This window comes from Triticum aestivum, chromosome 3D (assembly GCF_018294505.1).
Source record: "Triticum aestivum cultivar Chinese Spring chromosome 3D, IWGSC CS RefSeq v2.1, whole genome shotgun sequence".
NCBI classification, from domain to species: domain Eukaryota; kingdom Viridiplantae; phylum Streptophyta; class Magnoliopsida; order Poales; family Poaceae; genus Triticum; species Triticum aestivum.
The window spans coordinates 511460316-511472162 of record NC_057802.1 but is presented as its reverse complement, the minus strand read 5'-3'; the positions used below and the strand labels follow the sequence as shown (position 1 = coordinate 511472162).

The following is an 11847-nucleotide window of genomic DNA, read 5'->3' as shown; positions in this document are numbered from 1 at the left end:
TCAGCATTGTTGTTGTGGTCCAGCGCCCGGAGGAAGGCCGAGCCCAGCTAGTCTAGAGGCCGGTCTACTATCTCAGCGAAGTACTGTCCAGCTCAAAGCAAAACTACCCGCATTACCAGAAGATGTGCTATGGGGTGTACTTCGCCGCCAAGAAATTGAAGCCCTACTTCGAAGAGCACCCCATCACGGTCGTGTGCACTGCCCCGCTCGCCGAGATCATAGGCAGCAGGGATGCATCCGGCCGGGTGGCCAAATGGGCCATTGCCTTGGCGCCCTACACGATTTTCTATCAACCCCGCACCGCCATCAAGTCGCAAGCATTGGCCGACTTCCTCGTCGATTGGGCCGAGACCCAGTACTTACCGCCGGCTCCCGACTCTACCCATTGGCGGATGCACTTCGACGGGTCCAAGATGCGCACCGGCTTGGGAGCCGGCATCGTCCTCACCTCTCCCAAAGGCGACAAGCTCAAGTACACGCTGCAGATCCACTTCGCCGCCTCCAACAACGTGGCCGAGTACGAGGCGCTCGTACATGGGCTCCGGCTAGCCAAAGAGCTTGGCATACGCCGGATCCTATGCTACGGCGACTCCGACTTAGTGGTCCAGCAATCATCTGGCGACTGGGACGCCAAGGACGCGAACATGGCGAGCTACCGTTTTCTCGTCCAACAGATGAGCGGATACTTTGAAGGGTGCGAGTTCCTTCACGTGCCAAGGGCCGACAACGACCAAGCAGATGCCCTAGCACGGATCGGCTCCACCCGACAAGCCATACCGACTGGCGTCTCCCTTCAGCGCCTCCTCAAGCCGTCCATCAAGCCGTCTCCAGAGTCGGATTCCATCTTCGTACCGCCTGCGCCAGAAACAGGCGGATCCGGCTCAAGAAATCCCGCAGGCGGCACGGGGACTTCGACGACTGACCCGGGGACTGACGTAGTCGCACCCGGCCCAGGGACTTCAGAACCCGGCCCGGGGACTGCAGCAGTCGGCCCGGGTACTGCAACGACACAGGAAGCGGTGGCCGACTCCAATACAACACCCAACCCACCCACCCGAGTCATGGTGGCCACATTAACAGCAGAAGAAGTCACAACTCCCTCATGGGCCCAGCCCATCCTCAAGTTCCTAGTCAGCAGAGAGCTGCCGGCTGATGAGATTTCAGCAAGACTAGTGCAATGACGAGCCGCAGCATACACAATAATCAACAGGGAGCTTGTGAAGCGTAGCGTCACTGGAGTCTTCCAGCGTTGCGTCGAGCCAGAAAAGGGGAGTGGCAATCCTCAAAGACATCCACCAAGGCGAATGCGGCCATCACGCCGCCTCAAGATCCCTCGTGGCCAAAGCTTTCCGCCATGGTTTCTTCTGGCCGACTGCCTTGGAGGATGCTAAAGAAATAGTCAAAAGCTGCAGAGGATGTCAAGTCTTCAGTTCCAAACAACACCTGCCGGCTTCTGCCCTCAAGACCATTCCCCTCACCTGGCCTTTTGCCGTCTGGGGACTGGACATGGTGGGCCCTTTCAAGACGGCCCGCGGTGGCATGACACATCTACTCGTTGCCGTGGACAAGTTCACAAAGTGGATCGAAGCCAAGCCGATTAAGAAGCTGAACGGGCCGACTGTCGTGACATTCATCACCGACATCACTACTCGGTACGGCATGCCGCACAGCATCATCACCGACAATGGCACGAACTTCGCCAAAGGCGCACTGGCACGTTTCTGCACGACGCAGGGCATCCGACTGGACTTAGCATCCGTTGCCCACCCGCAGTCAAACGGCCAGGTCGAGCGAGCAAATGGACTTATCCTCTCCGGCATCAAGCCCCGACTGGTTGTACCACTGGAGCGATCGGCCGGCTGCTGGCTCGAAGAGCTGTCGGCTGTCCTCTGGAGTCTGCGCACTACACCCAACAAGTCAACCGGCTTCACTCCATTCTTCCTTGTGTACAGTGCCGAGGCTGTCTCCCAACAGACATCGAGTTCGACTCGCCTCGGATCACCATGTGCACGGAGGAGGAAGCCAAAGAAGCAAGAGAAGACGGCGTCGACCTACTGGAAGAAGGCCGGCTGTTAGCCCTCAGCCAGTCTGCCATCTACCAGCAAGGCCTGCGCCGCTATTACAACCGCAAGGTCAAGCCAAGATCCTTCCAAGAGGGCGACCTTGTGCTCTGGCTGATCCAGCGAACAGCCGGCCAGCACAAGCTCTCGGCCCCTTGGGAAGGCCCCTTCGTCGTCAGCAAGGCACTCGGCAACGACTCTACTACTTGATCGACGCGCAAAAACCAAGAGCACGCAAGAGAGACGACTCCGGCAAGGAGTCGGAGCGACCATGGAACGCAAACCTCCTAAGATGATTTTACAGCTGAAAAGAAGTATGTATCACGCTACCTTTTTGTATTAAGTACAAACCAACAGGCCCCCCGAACAGCACTCGGGGACTGCCTTTGATTATCTATGAATGACGAGTGTCATATCCATGAATGTATTATTACATTTTGAATTTTTGTCCGGCACCGGGTTCGACTAGTCGGCCCGGGGACTGGCCGCCTTGAGCTATATCGAAAGCTCTTCCTAAAGTCAGAAAAGTAGTGCGCCGGCTCCCGAGTCCTCCCTTGTTGAAAGTCGGAGCTCAAAGAACTGACTGTCCGACTAGCAAGAGGAAAGACAGAAAGGACGCCCACACGAAAAACCGCTAAGGAACAACTAACCTATATAGCAAAGAGGCGGCCTCCAAAATATGCCTTCCGGCTATCAAAACAGCCGGCTGGCCGGCTTCCTAAAAAACTTAGCTTAAGTCTGGGAGAGCTAAAGTACTTCCCCCTCCCCAATCGGCCAGGCACTCCCCGGCTACAGATTGCAGAGCAACTGTTTGACTGGGGAGGCGACAACCAAGGGAGGGCGGCAAAGGAAAAAAGCAGAAGGACAAAAAGCAAAAGTACAAGGAAAGGCCGATTGCATAACTTATATACATAAAGCCCCCAATAGGCGGCAACAGACTTGAGTTCGAATACAACCAGTGGGTGAAATTGTGCAGACTTAACCAAAAACATTGTTTAAAAGTAACAAGACAGGGAAACAAAAGAAAGAAGACTAAGGCGCGACATGAAGGCCGAGCTGGTCGGTGAAGGCGACCTCGCCGGCTGAAGGAGTGGCCGCCTAGCTGGTCCCGGCTTGACCACCTCCTGCGGCAGGAGACGCACTCGCACGCGACGTAGTGCTGGAGGCGCGGTCAGGCTGGCCGGCTACTCCACCAGCCGGCTCGGCGTCTTCACCCTCCTCCTCCTCTTCGCCCTCGTCGCTGGAGTCGATCTCCTCTGCAGAGTCCTCGCCGTACGCCGGGTCCAGCCCGAACCAATCTTCCGGCTGGGCGACTCCATTGTCGTCCACCTTGGGGGCGTAGACGTTGGTGTCGGTGTAGTCGGCGATCGCTGAAGCCCGCCAAATGATGGCCGGCCGTGCCAGCTCCAGCTCCGTGTCGGCTTGCTGCCGCCAGGTAGCCAGCTAGTCCAGGTTCAGGCCGGGGTACCAGGCCTTGACGAACTCCAGCGCCCGCCTGGCACCGGAGCGAGCCGCTGACGCCTTCCAAGCCTCGAAGCGGCCCACTGCCACCTCCAGCCAGTCGGCGGTCAGACTGGGAGTGCACGGGACCACTTGGCCGGGCCAGAGGGCGGCCAAGACCTGCGACCCGGCACGCTAAAGCCGGCGAAGCAGCCTGTGAGCCAGCTGGATGCGAGCCTGGATCGCCCGGAGCTGTTCCTCCAGCGAGCGGCCGGCGGTTGGCGAGATCTCGAAGCCGGCTTGCCTCTTCGCCTGGCGACGGGCTTCGATGGCCTGGTTGGCGGCAGTTGAATAGCCAGGGAAGTACTCTGCGCGAAGAAGAAAGGAAGAGAAGAACATCAAAATCAGAAAAACAAGCGAAAGTGGTAGATGGCAAGAAAGGACGAAGAGATAGACGGCTTACCGTCAACCAGATCCTCGATCTGGCCATAGCCGGAGACCAGAGTCTGCCTGGCCTCTGCCCAGCCGGCCGCCTCCGTCTCGAACTCAGCCTGGAGAGTGGCCTCGCGGTCCTACGCCGCCTTTAGTGCCGCCTTGTGGCTTTCCTCCTGGTTGGCCAGCTTCTTGACCAGGCGGTCGCGCTCCTGCACCAAGGCGGCGAGCTCCGCGTCCTTGGCACGAAGAGCAGTCTGGGACTCCCCCACCTGTGCCCTCAGACTGGCATTGGCCGCTCCAGAGTTGGAAGAAGAAGAAGAACAATAAGAAATCATCAAGGAAGATCCGAGCCGACTGCTCAGCAGTCGGCCCGAATCTCGGGGACTACACCCAGTGGGTGCGCTGACGCGCCCCCACATGAGATAAAAATCAAGTCACATACCTCGGCTCTTAGTAAGATCGGCGGTCTTCTGAGTCAGCTCCCGAGCCTGGGAGTTGAAGGCGGCTGCTCGGAGGTTGTGGTAGTCCTGCAAGGCGGACAGAAGACCGAAGTGAGAACAAAAATAGCAAAGACAAAATCTCCAAGAAGTTCCAAGCCGCCTGCTCAGCAGCCGACTCGGAACTCGGGGACTACACCCAGTGGGTGCGCTGACGCGCCCCCACGAGAGAAATTAAGATCAAGAAAGAACAAGATAGGAATACTAACCCGGATGGCTGCCCGCGTTGCGAGGAATTCGTCGGTGAACTGCCTCAGCGCCGCGGCTTGGCTTTGGAGCCGGGTCCGGACGTCTTGTGCAGCGACATTCACCACAGCTGTCCCTCCGCCTGGCGTCCACCCTGAGGTAGTGGTGGCCGCCTCCGCGTCTCGGGCCGAAGAGCTGGAGCCCACGGCCGGCTGTGGCTCCGACGCGGCCTTCCCTGCACGCCGGCTTGGCGGAACCCGGACCGCCCCGTCAGCCCCCGCGGCCGGCTCGCCCTCCGCCGACTGTGCGGGCGCAGGATCAGGCTGGCCGCCTTGGGCCGCCCTAGTCGGAGGAGCCGGCACCGACGCTTTCTCCAAGATGATGACGTCGTCGCTGCTTCCTCCCAGCCCTGGCTGGGAACCGCTGGCTCCCCCTGGCGAGGGCTCCACGTCCCCAGGCGCCATGGCGCGCAGGGGGGTGACCATCAAAGCCTCCCCTGCCGCCGCCTCGGCCTCAACCTCCGCCTGGGCCTTGGGTGCGGCCTCGGCGAGCGCCTTCGCCGCCTCTTCCATCCGAGCCGCCTGGGCGGCGGCTGCCTTCCGTGCCTCCGCCTCCCGCGCTTCCTGCTCCTCCTGCACCTCCCGCGCATTCCTTTTCGTCGCCTCCTGGAGGGCGGCGCGGGGATCTACGCGGCGGGTGGTCCTCCCAGAGCCCCCTGGCGACTCGACAACGGAGCCGGCAGCCGCCCGCTCGAGTGACAGCGGAGCTCTGATCGTTGAAAAAGAAGACAAAGGTTCAAGAACCACCAAAGAAAAGAAAGAAAGAAAGTACATATAGAAAGAGAACTTACGCCGACACGGTCTGCGACTGCTTCACCACTTTGCGGAAGCGAGCCGCCTTCGCGGCCACCTCTTCCCGCCTGGTGGCGGCCGCCCCGCCCCTGGGCTTCTTCGTTCGGCTGCCGAACAAGCCCGGGGCGGCGCGATGCTTCTGGCCTCTACCCCGAGCAGGCTGCGCGCCGGAGGAGCCCGCGCCGCGTCTGGATGCCGGCTGGCGGTGCAGGACGGCTTCGGCTTCATCCTCGTCCGGCCAGTCGTCGAAGGTAGCGGTGAACCCGGAGCCGCCTGCTTCGCCGCCGGCTTGGCCACCGGCCGGCTTGACGGCGTCCTCCATATGGACCGCCCCCAGGTCGGGGTCCTCCTGGTCGTGTTCGTTCCGGTCGGGGACGAAGCGGCGCTCCACGTCTGTCCCGCCGGCCGGCCGAAGCAGAGGACTCTGTCAAAAGAACAAGCCAACTAAGTTAGAGTCGGCCCAGAGGAACTCGGCGACAAGGCTGAGAGAGAGAGAGAAAAAGAGACGAGGGGAGCGTACCGCAGGCGGAGGATTGGCACGGCTATATGGCTCCTTGCCGAATTGCCAATCTTCAGAGAGTTGGCAGTTGGCGAGGTAGTTCACCATGTAGGCGACCTCGTGCTACGGCATCTCCCTGGTGCACATGCGGCTCGGATCGAGCTGGCCGCTCATCTGACAGATCAGATGAGGCCGGCTCTGGAGCAGAAGAACCCGGCGCGTGACGAACGCGGCCAGGAGGTCGGGCCCCGTCAGGCCCTCCGACTGGACCATCACCCGCAGTCGGGTGATGGCGGCGTTTCCTGCCGGCGACAGCGTCACAGCCCGGAAGGACCACTGGGGCAGCCTGCCCGCCGGTGGGCCGGCTACGTAAGCCGGCAGGTTGATGTAGTCGCCCCGCGGGGCGATGTTCCGCACGCAGAAGTATGACTTCTGCCACTTCTTCACCGATTGGATTAGCGTGATGACGGGGAAGGGGTTGTCGGCGCCCGATCTCCGCGACGCGAGGAAGGCGCCAGTATGAGCCGGCACGCCCCTGACGCGCGTGCCCAGCTTCGACTGGAAGAACTCCCCCCAGAGCTCAAGGGTGGGGAGGACGCCGAGATAGCCCTCGCACAAGGTGACGAATGCCGACAGCAGCACCACCGCGTTGGGGGTGAGATGGTGCGGCTGGAGCTGATAGAATTCCAGCCAGGAGCGGAAGAAGGCGCTCACTGGCAGGCCGAAGCCGCGCAGGAAGTGCGAGCGGAAGACCACCCGCTCGCCCTCCCGCGGCGCGAGACGGACCTCCACTTTGTCCGCGCTGGGCAGACGCCGGGTGTCGCGGAGGAAGTCGATGTGGTCGTTATGGACGATGGAGCCGTCCCAATCCCCGCCAAGCTGCTCTACGTGAGGAGGCATGGCGAGGGCAAGCGCGGCGGCAGAGGAGCGTGCGGAGGAAGAGCGCGGCAGCGAGGCGCTGTCGCGAGAACGAGCAAGGGAAGAAGACGGTGGAAGTAGGAGGAGTGTGCGAGGGCCTGCCGCCCTCCACCTCCCCCTACTTATAGCCTCACGAGGCCGAAGAGGCCGGACGTGGGGAGGAGACATGGGATTAACTGCGCCCACTCCCCCCACGTCTCGCGTTTATTACGCATAAGTGCGAGCCGAAACTGCCGCACGGAACGTGCGGGCGGTTTCGGGATGCAAAGGATCCGCGCCTGGGCCGGGGCGCGGACGTGGCGGGCCCCCTCCCTGCGGCGACGTCCCGTCACGCGCGTGGGCTGGCAGGCTTTCCGGCCACATTGCACGCCGACGGCCCGTGGCCGGCCCGCGGCCCGGTGCACGTGCCTGCGGGTTCCCGCCCCCCGACTCCAGAAGATTTCGACTAAGGCGGCGCGCCTGACCAAGGCCGGCTCCCAGCTGCCGGCTTGTCATGATACGAAGCTGATCGAGCTTCTCGAACCCCACTCCACCTCGAAGCCCAATCAGCTTCGGGGACTACTGTCGGAGTAAATGGCCACGGGTAGCCTAACCGACTACCCCTGGCTCTTCAGAAAAATTATCAGGCCTTTGGGCCTTCAAGCACTCCAAGCATTTGGGCCGCCTTCCCTGGCCGGCTACCACTAAAGCCGACTCCCGGAAGGCGACCCAGCCTCGCCAACTCCTCCCCAGGGCGACTACGGGGTGGCCGACTCCAAGAAGCCGGCCAAGAAGGACGCCGACTCCTAGGAACCGGCCAAGACCACAACCACTCCCACATAACGGCGAGGTGACGGGGTATGGCCACGGTGCGGCCCACTACCCCCGAAGCCCGAGGCGGGCGTGCCTACAGGAGGCCGTACGGGACGGACGTCCCTCGAACGGCTCGGCACTGTAGCCATGCTGGCCTCGACGTCATCCACGACCCACTCCTGTACGGCCCAAGGACTGCGGGCCCCTTCAGCCAGAGAGAGGCGTGAAGGCGGCCCGGCCTTTCCTAGTCGGCCAGGAGTATAGCCGGCCTCCAGAAGCCGGCTACTCCCTTCCTCGAAGCAGGAGCCCCATTAAGAAGACAAGACGAGGTAAGGCTACAGTGATAGCCCCCGAGGCGGCCCACTGTAGCCACGCTTACCTTGACAAAGCCCTCGACATCAGAGGCGCGGCTACAGTAAGCAGCCACCGACAAGACCCTAGGCGGTGGGGCCGGCCTGTCGACCAAGTAGCCGGCAGCCGGCAGGACCCACCAGCCGGCGGAGAAGCCGGCGAGCGTAGACACTGACGGCTGGGACCAGTTCCCAGTCGGATTACCATTGTACCCCCGGGGGGTAGGCCTATGTAAACCCCCCGGAGCACCCATGCAAAGGGTTCGCACCCAAGCATAGTTGGCCTCTGAGCATAGAGCTGCCTTCTGAGCATAGCCCACACACACACCATAGATAGAGAGAAGCAAGAGCTAGCCTTGTTCTTCTTCTCCCTTGATCTCAACAGCTCGAGGAGCGATTGTAGCTACCCTTTATCGATCTAGTGATCATGCGGAGACCCCGCAGAGCAGGACTAGGGGTGTTATCTCCTCGGAGAGCCCCGAACCTGGGTAAGATTCGCCGGCGTGCATGTCTTTGCCTCATCCTGTTTCCGGGCACCGGCGACGTTTTATTGGCTCCCACAATGATAAGCCATCCCTTGGCATATGTCGCACCAACCACCCGACAGGCGTCGACCGAAGCGTTCGTGTTGTGGTCGTGGACGTTGTGGAAGGCGCAGAACAGTCGGCTGCTCTTGGATGACTCAGGCTGGTCCCTGCCGCGCTTCGTGTCCGGCTCCGCCGCGAGCACGGCGACTCCCTTGCGCTTCACGTCCTTGGCCTTGGCTTTCTTCTCCTCCGGGTCGGTAGTCGGGAGCTCGAGGAGGGAAAGGCGTCCCTCCTCAGCTCTTGCGCACTTGGTCGCCAGGTTAAACAGCTCCAGAGACGTGCACATCTCCTCGTGGATGGCGAGCTCCTCCTTCATCTTGACGTCGCGAATGCCATCAGAAAACAACCGAGAGGATGGCCTCGTCTGTCACCTTGGGGATCTTGAGGCGAACGTTGTTGAAGCGCTGGATGTACTTCTAGAGGGTCTCTCCTGGTTGCTGCTTGACGCGGCGCAAGTCACCCGCGGCCGGTGGGCGGTCGCGAGTGCCCTGGAAGTTGGCGACGAAGCGGTCACGCATCTCGTTCCAGGAGGAGATCGAGCCTGGAGGCAGGTATTGGAGCCATGAGCGTGTGCCATCCTTGAGAGCCATGGGGAACCAGTTCGCCATGACTTACTCGTCGCCGTTGGCCGCCTCGATGCTCAGCTCGTAGAGCTGCAGGAACTCCGCAGGGTCGGGGGTGCCGTCATAGCACGGAGGCAGGTCTGGCTTGAACTTGCCCGGCCATGCGATGCTACGCAGCTCAGGAGTGAAGGCGCGGCAGCCCGCGGTGGCCACTGGGGCCCTTTGCTAATGTGGAGCCTGGCCTTGATGCCCGCGCACCGCCGCTGCAGGCGGCGCACGGTCTTGTCATAGTGGTGCCGGGAGTGCAGGAGCGTTCTCCCGCGGCGGTGGGACTTCTTGGCAGCTTCTTTCTTCTCGCGCGGGTAACGGACGTGGCGGGTCGCGCCGGGGGGGGCGCGTGTCTTGGCGCCAGGACGCCGTCTTGGGGCAGAGGTGGTGGAGGCGCTCCATGAGCCACATCACCTATAGCTGGTGGAGGGCGAGGTAGCGAGAGGGACGGCACATGAGAGCCCCCTGCGGTGCTGACAAGCTCAGCGATGCGGTCAAGCCAGTCCTCGTAGAGGTCGTCGACGGGGCGGTAGCACAGGAGCTCGCGTGCCATGAGCAGCATGGCCTGCGCGTCCGTGGGAACACGACGAGCGTGGGACGACGAACCGGCCGGGGTCAGCGATGGAGTGGCGGTGCGGCCATCCCACCGCACCAAGGGGTGCAGCGAGGATGCTTGCTACTCGTTCCTGTCCGGGCCGGCGGCGACGTTGGCGGCAGGCGACGGGGAACGACGGGGTGGCCCGCTGACAGGAGCCGTCTGAGCAACGCGGGCGGCGAGGGCGGCCCGGCGCTCAGCACGAGCTCGGCGAGCATCCGCCATGGAGATGACGAGGTGACGTAACGCGGATCAACGGAAGGAGAGCTTTGACGCACACCTACCTGGTGCGCCAAATGTCGGATTTCGGGTTCCGGCAAAACCCTCGAGGTTCGAACACTCGGGTGCGCATGAAGATTTCCCGCTACCAGATCACGCCCTCAGCCTCACCGGGATCTCTAAGCTTAGCTCGACGAACTCGCAACACAAGAGACACAATATTTATACTGGTTCGGGCCACCGTTGCGGTGTAATAACCTACTCCAGTGTGGTGTGGTGTATTTCCTCTCGGGCTGAGGATGAACAGTACAAGGGGAAGAACAGCCTCCTGAGGTGAGGTGTTCTTGTGCTTGGTGGGTGTTGGATGAACTGAATGAGTTCGAGACCCGTTGCCTCCTACTATGGTGGCTAGCCCTATTTATAGAGGCTCTGGTCCTCTTCCCAAATATTGAGCGGGAAGGGATGCCACAATGTCCAATTTGAAAGGGGACAACTAGTACAAGCTGTCCTGACTAAAGGTGGTCTTCGCCTGCCAAAGGCTCTGGTGGTGACGCCGCCTTGGGCTCCACGATGACCTCCGTCTTGCCGTCCTGCTGGTCTTGGTCTCGTTGCACCGATATGGAAACCTTTGCATGATGCCTCGGTACTCATCGCCTGTGCTTGCCTCCTTAGCACCAAAGAGGAAATGAGGACACTGTGCGCGCTGGCGCCCGCCTGGTCTCGATCGTCATGGCTTGCGTCATTGGAACCTCGCGAGGTTTGTCTTGCCTTGATCTCTCCGCCCCTCGCGAGCCAGCCTGGTGAGGCCGCTCCCGAGGAGGTCTTGTGTCGTCCGCCTCGCGAGGGTCTCGAATGCTTGTTGGTGAAGATGGGCCGTACGGGCCCCCCCTCGCAGAGCCACGCCGTGGGCCGCAGGCTGGCAAGTCTGGGGACCCCCGTTCCCAAAACGCCGAGAGGCACCCTGATCAGAACAGGGTTCTTGGGTTGCGTCTCGGCAACATTGGACTCGAAGGTCCATTCCCTCGAGGCCTCCAGCTTTGCAGCTTCATGACCGCCCTTGACATGTCCGGCAACAACTTCTCAGGGCCGCTCCCGGAACACATCTTCGAGCAGATGGCATACATAACCTACCTCGACCTCTCGAACAATAGTCTCTCGGGTGTGATCCCTGCAGGCATCGCGAACATGACGTACCTGAGCACGCTCGCCCTTCAGCACAACCAGTTCGACGGCGGAATTCCGGCGCAGCTAGGCAACACTTCGCAGCTCATTTCGTTCAATGTCGCCGATAACTCACTGTCGGGCCCTGTCCCGGACTCTTTGCATCGCTTCCCGGCTGCCAACTTCACGGGCAACCCAGGGCTTTGCAGGGCGCCGCTCGACAAGAAGTGCAAGAAGAGCTTCATGGTGCGGATACACGTCCGTCTTGTTCGGATTCGGGAGATGTTTGTCCGGATTCATAAGCTGCTGCACAGGATCAACGACGCGTCCATCATCGGGGCGTCGGCTGGGTTCATCTTGGGGTTCGTGTTGGCCTTCTACTTTTCGCACAAGTTCTTGTTCTGTGGGAGGCTCCAGCCCTACACCTTTCGTGTTTGTGGGTGACAGTGTGTACATGAGCATTGGGCTAGAGAATGTGCCAGCTGCCTTTATTGGTCTATCCCGTGGTAAATATGTGGGCAAACAAGTCGTGTGTGTGGTCACAAGAGTGAAGTACGTCTACATTCTGATGAATATTTATTACGAATACTGCATGATCCAAATAAATAATAAAAAATGTGAAACTTCTCATGTTGATGTACGTTGA

The 11847-nt window shown here is 61.0% G+C and overlaps 1 protein-coding gene across 1 annotated transcript; it reads left to right on the top strand.

The window, feature by feature from the left end:
* The first annotated feature begins 10769 nt into the window (after positions 1–10769).
* Positions 10770–11645, top strand: LOC123075134 (probably inactive leucine-rich repeat receptor-like protein kinase At5g48380). Its single transcript, XM_044497807.1, has 2 exons — positions 10770–10797; positions 10936–11645. Exons 1-2 carry the CDS (start codon positions 10770–10772, stop codon positions 11643–11645), a joined length of 738 nt encoding a protein of 245 aa, XP_044353742.1.
* Positions 11646–11847: the final 202 nt, after the last annotated feature.

Coding starts and splice junctions, on each gene's coding strand:
- LOC123075134 (XM_044497807.1), top strand. CDS start 10,770: ATGGCTTGCGTCATTGGAACCTCGCGAG. Junction 10,798..10,935: donor CGTCATTGGAACCTCGCGAG/GTTTGTCTTGCC, acceptor CCCCCCTCGCAG/AGCCACGCCGTGGGCCGCAG.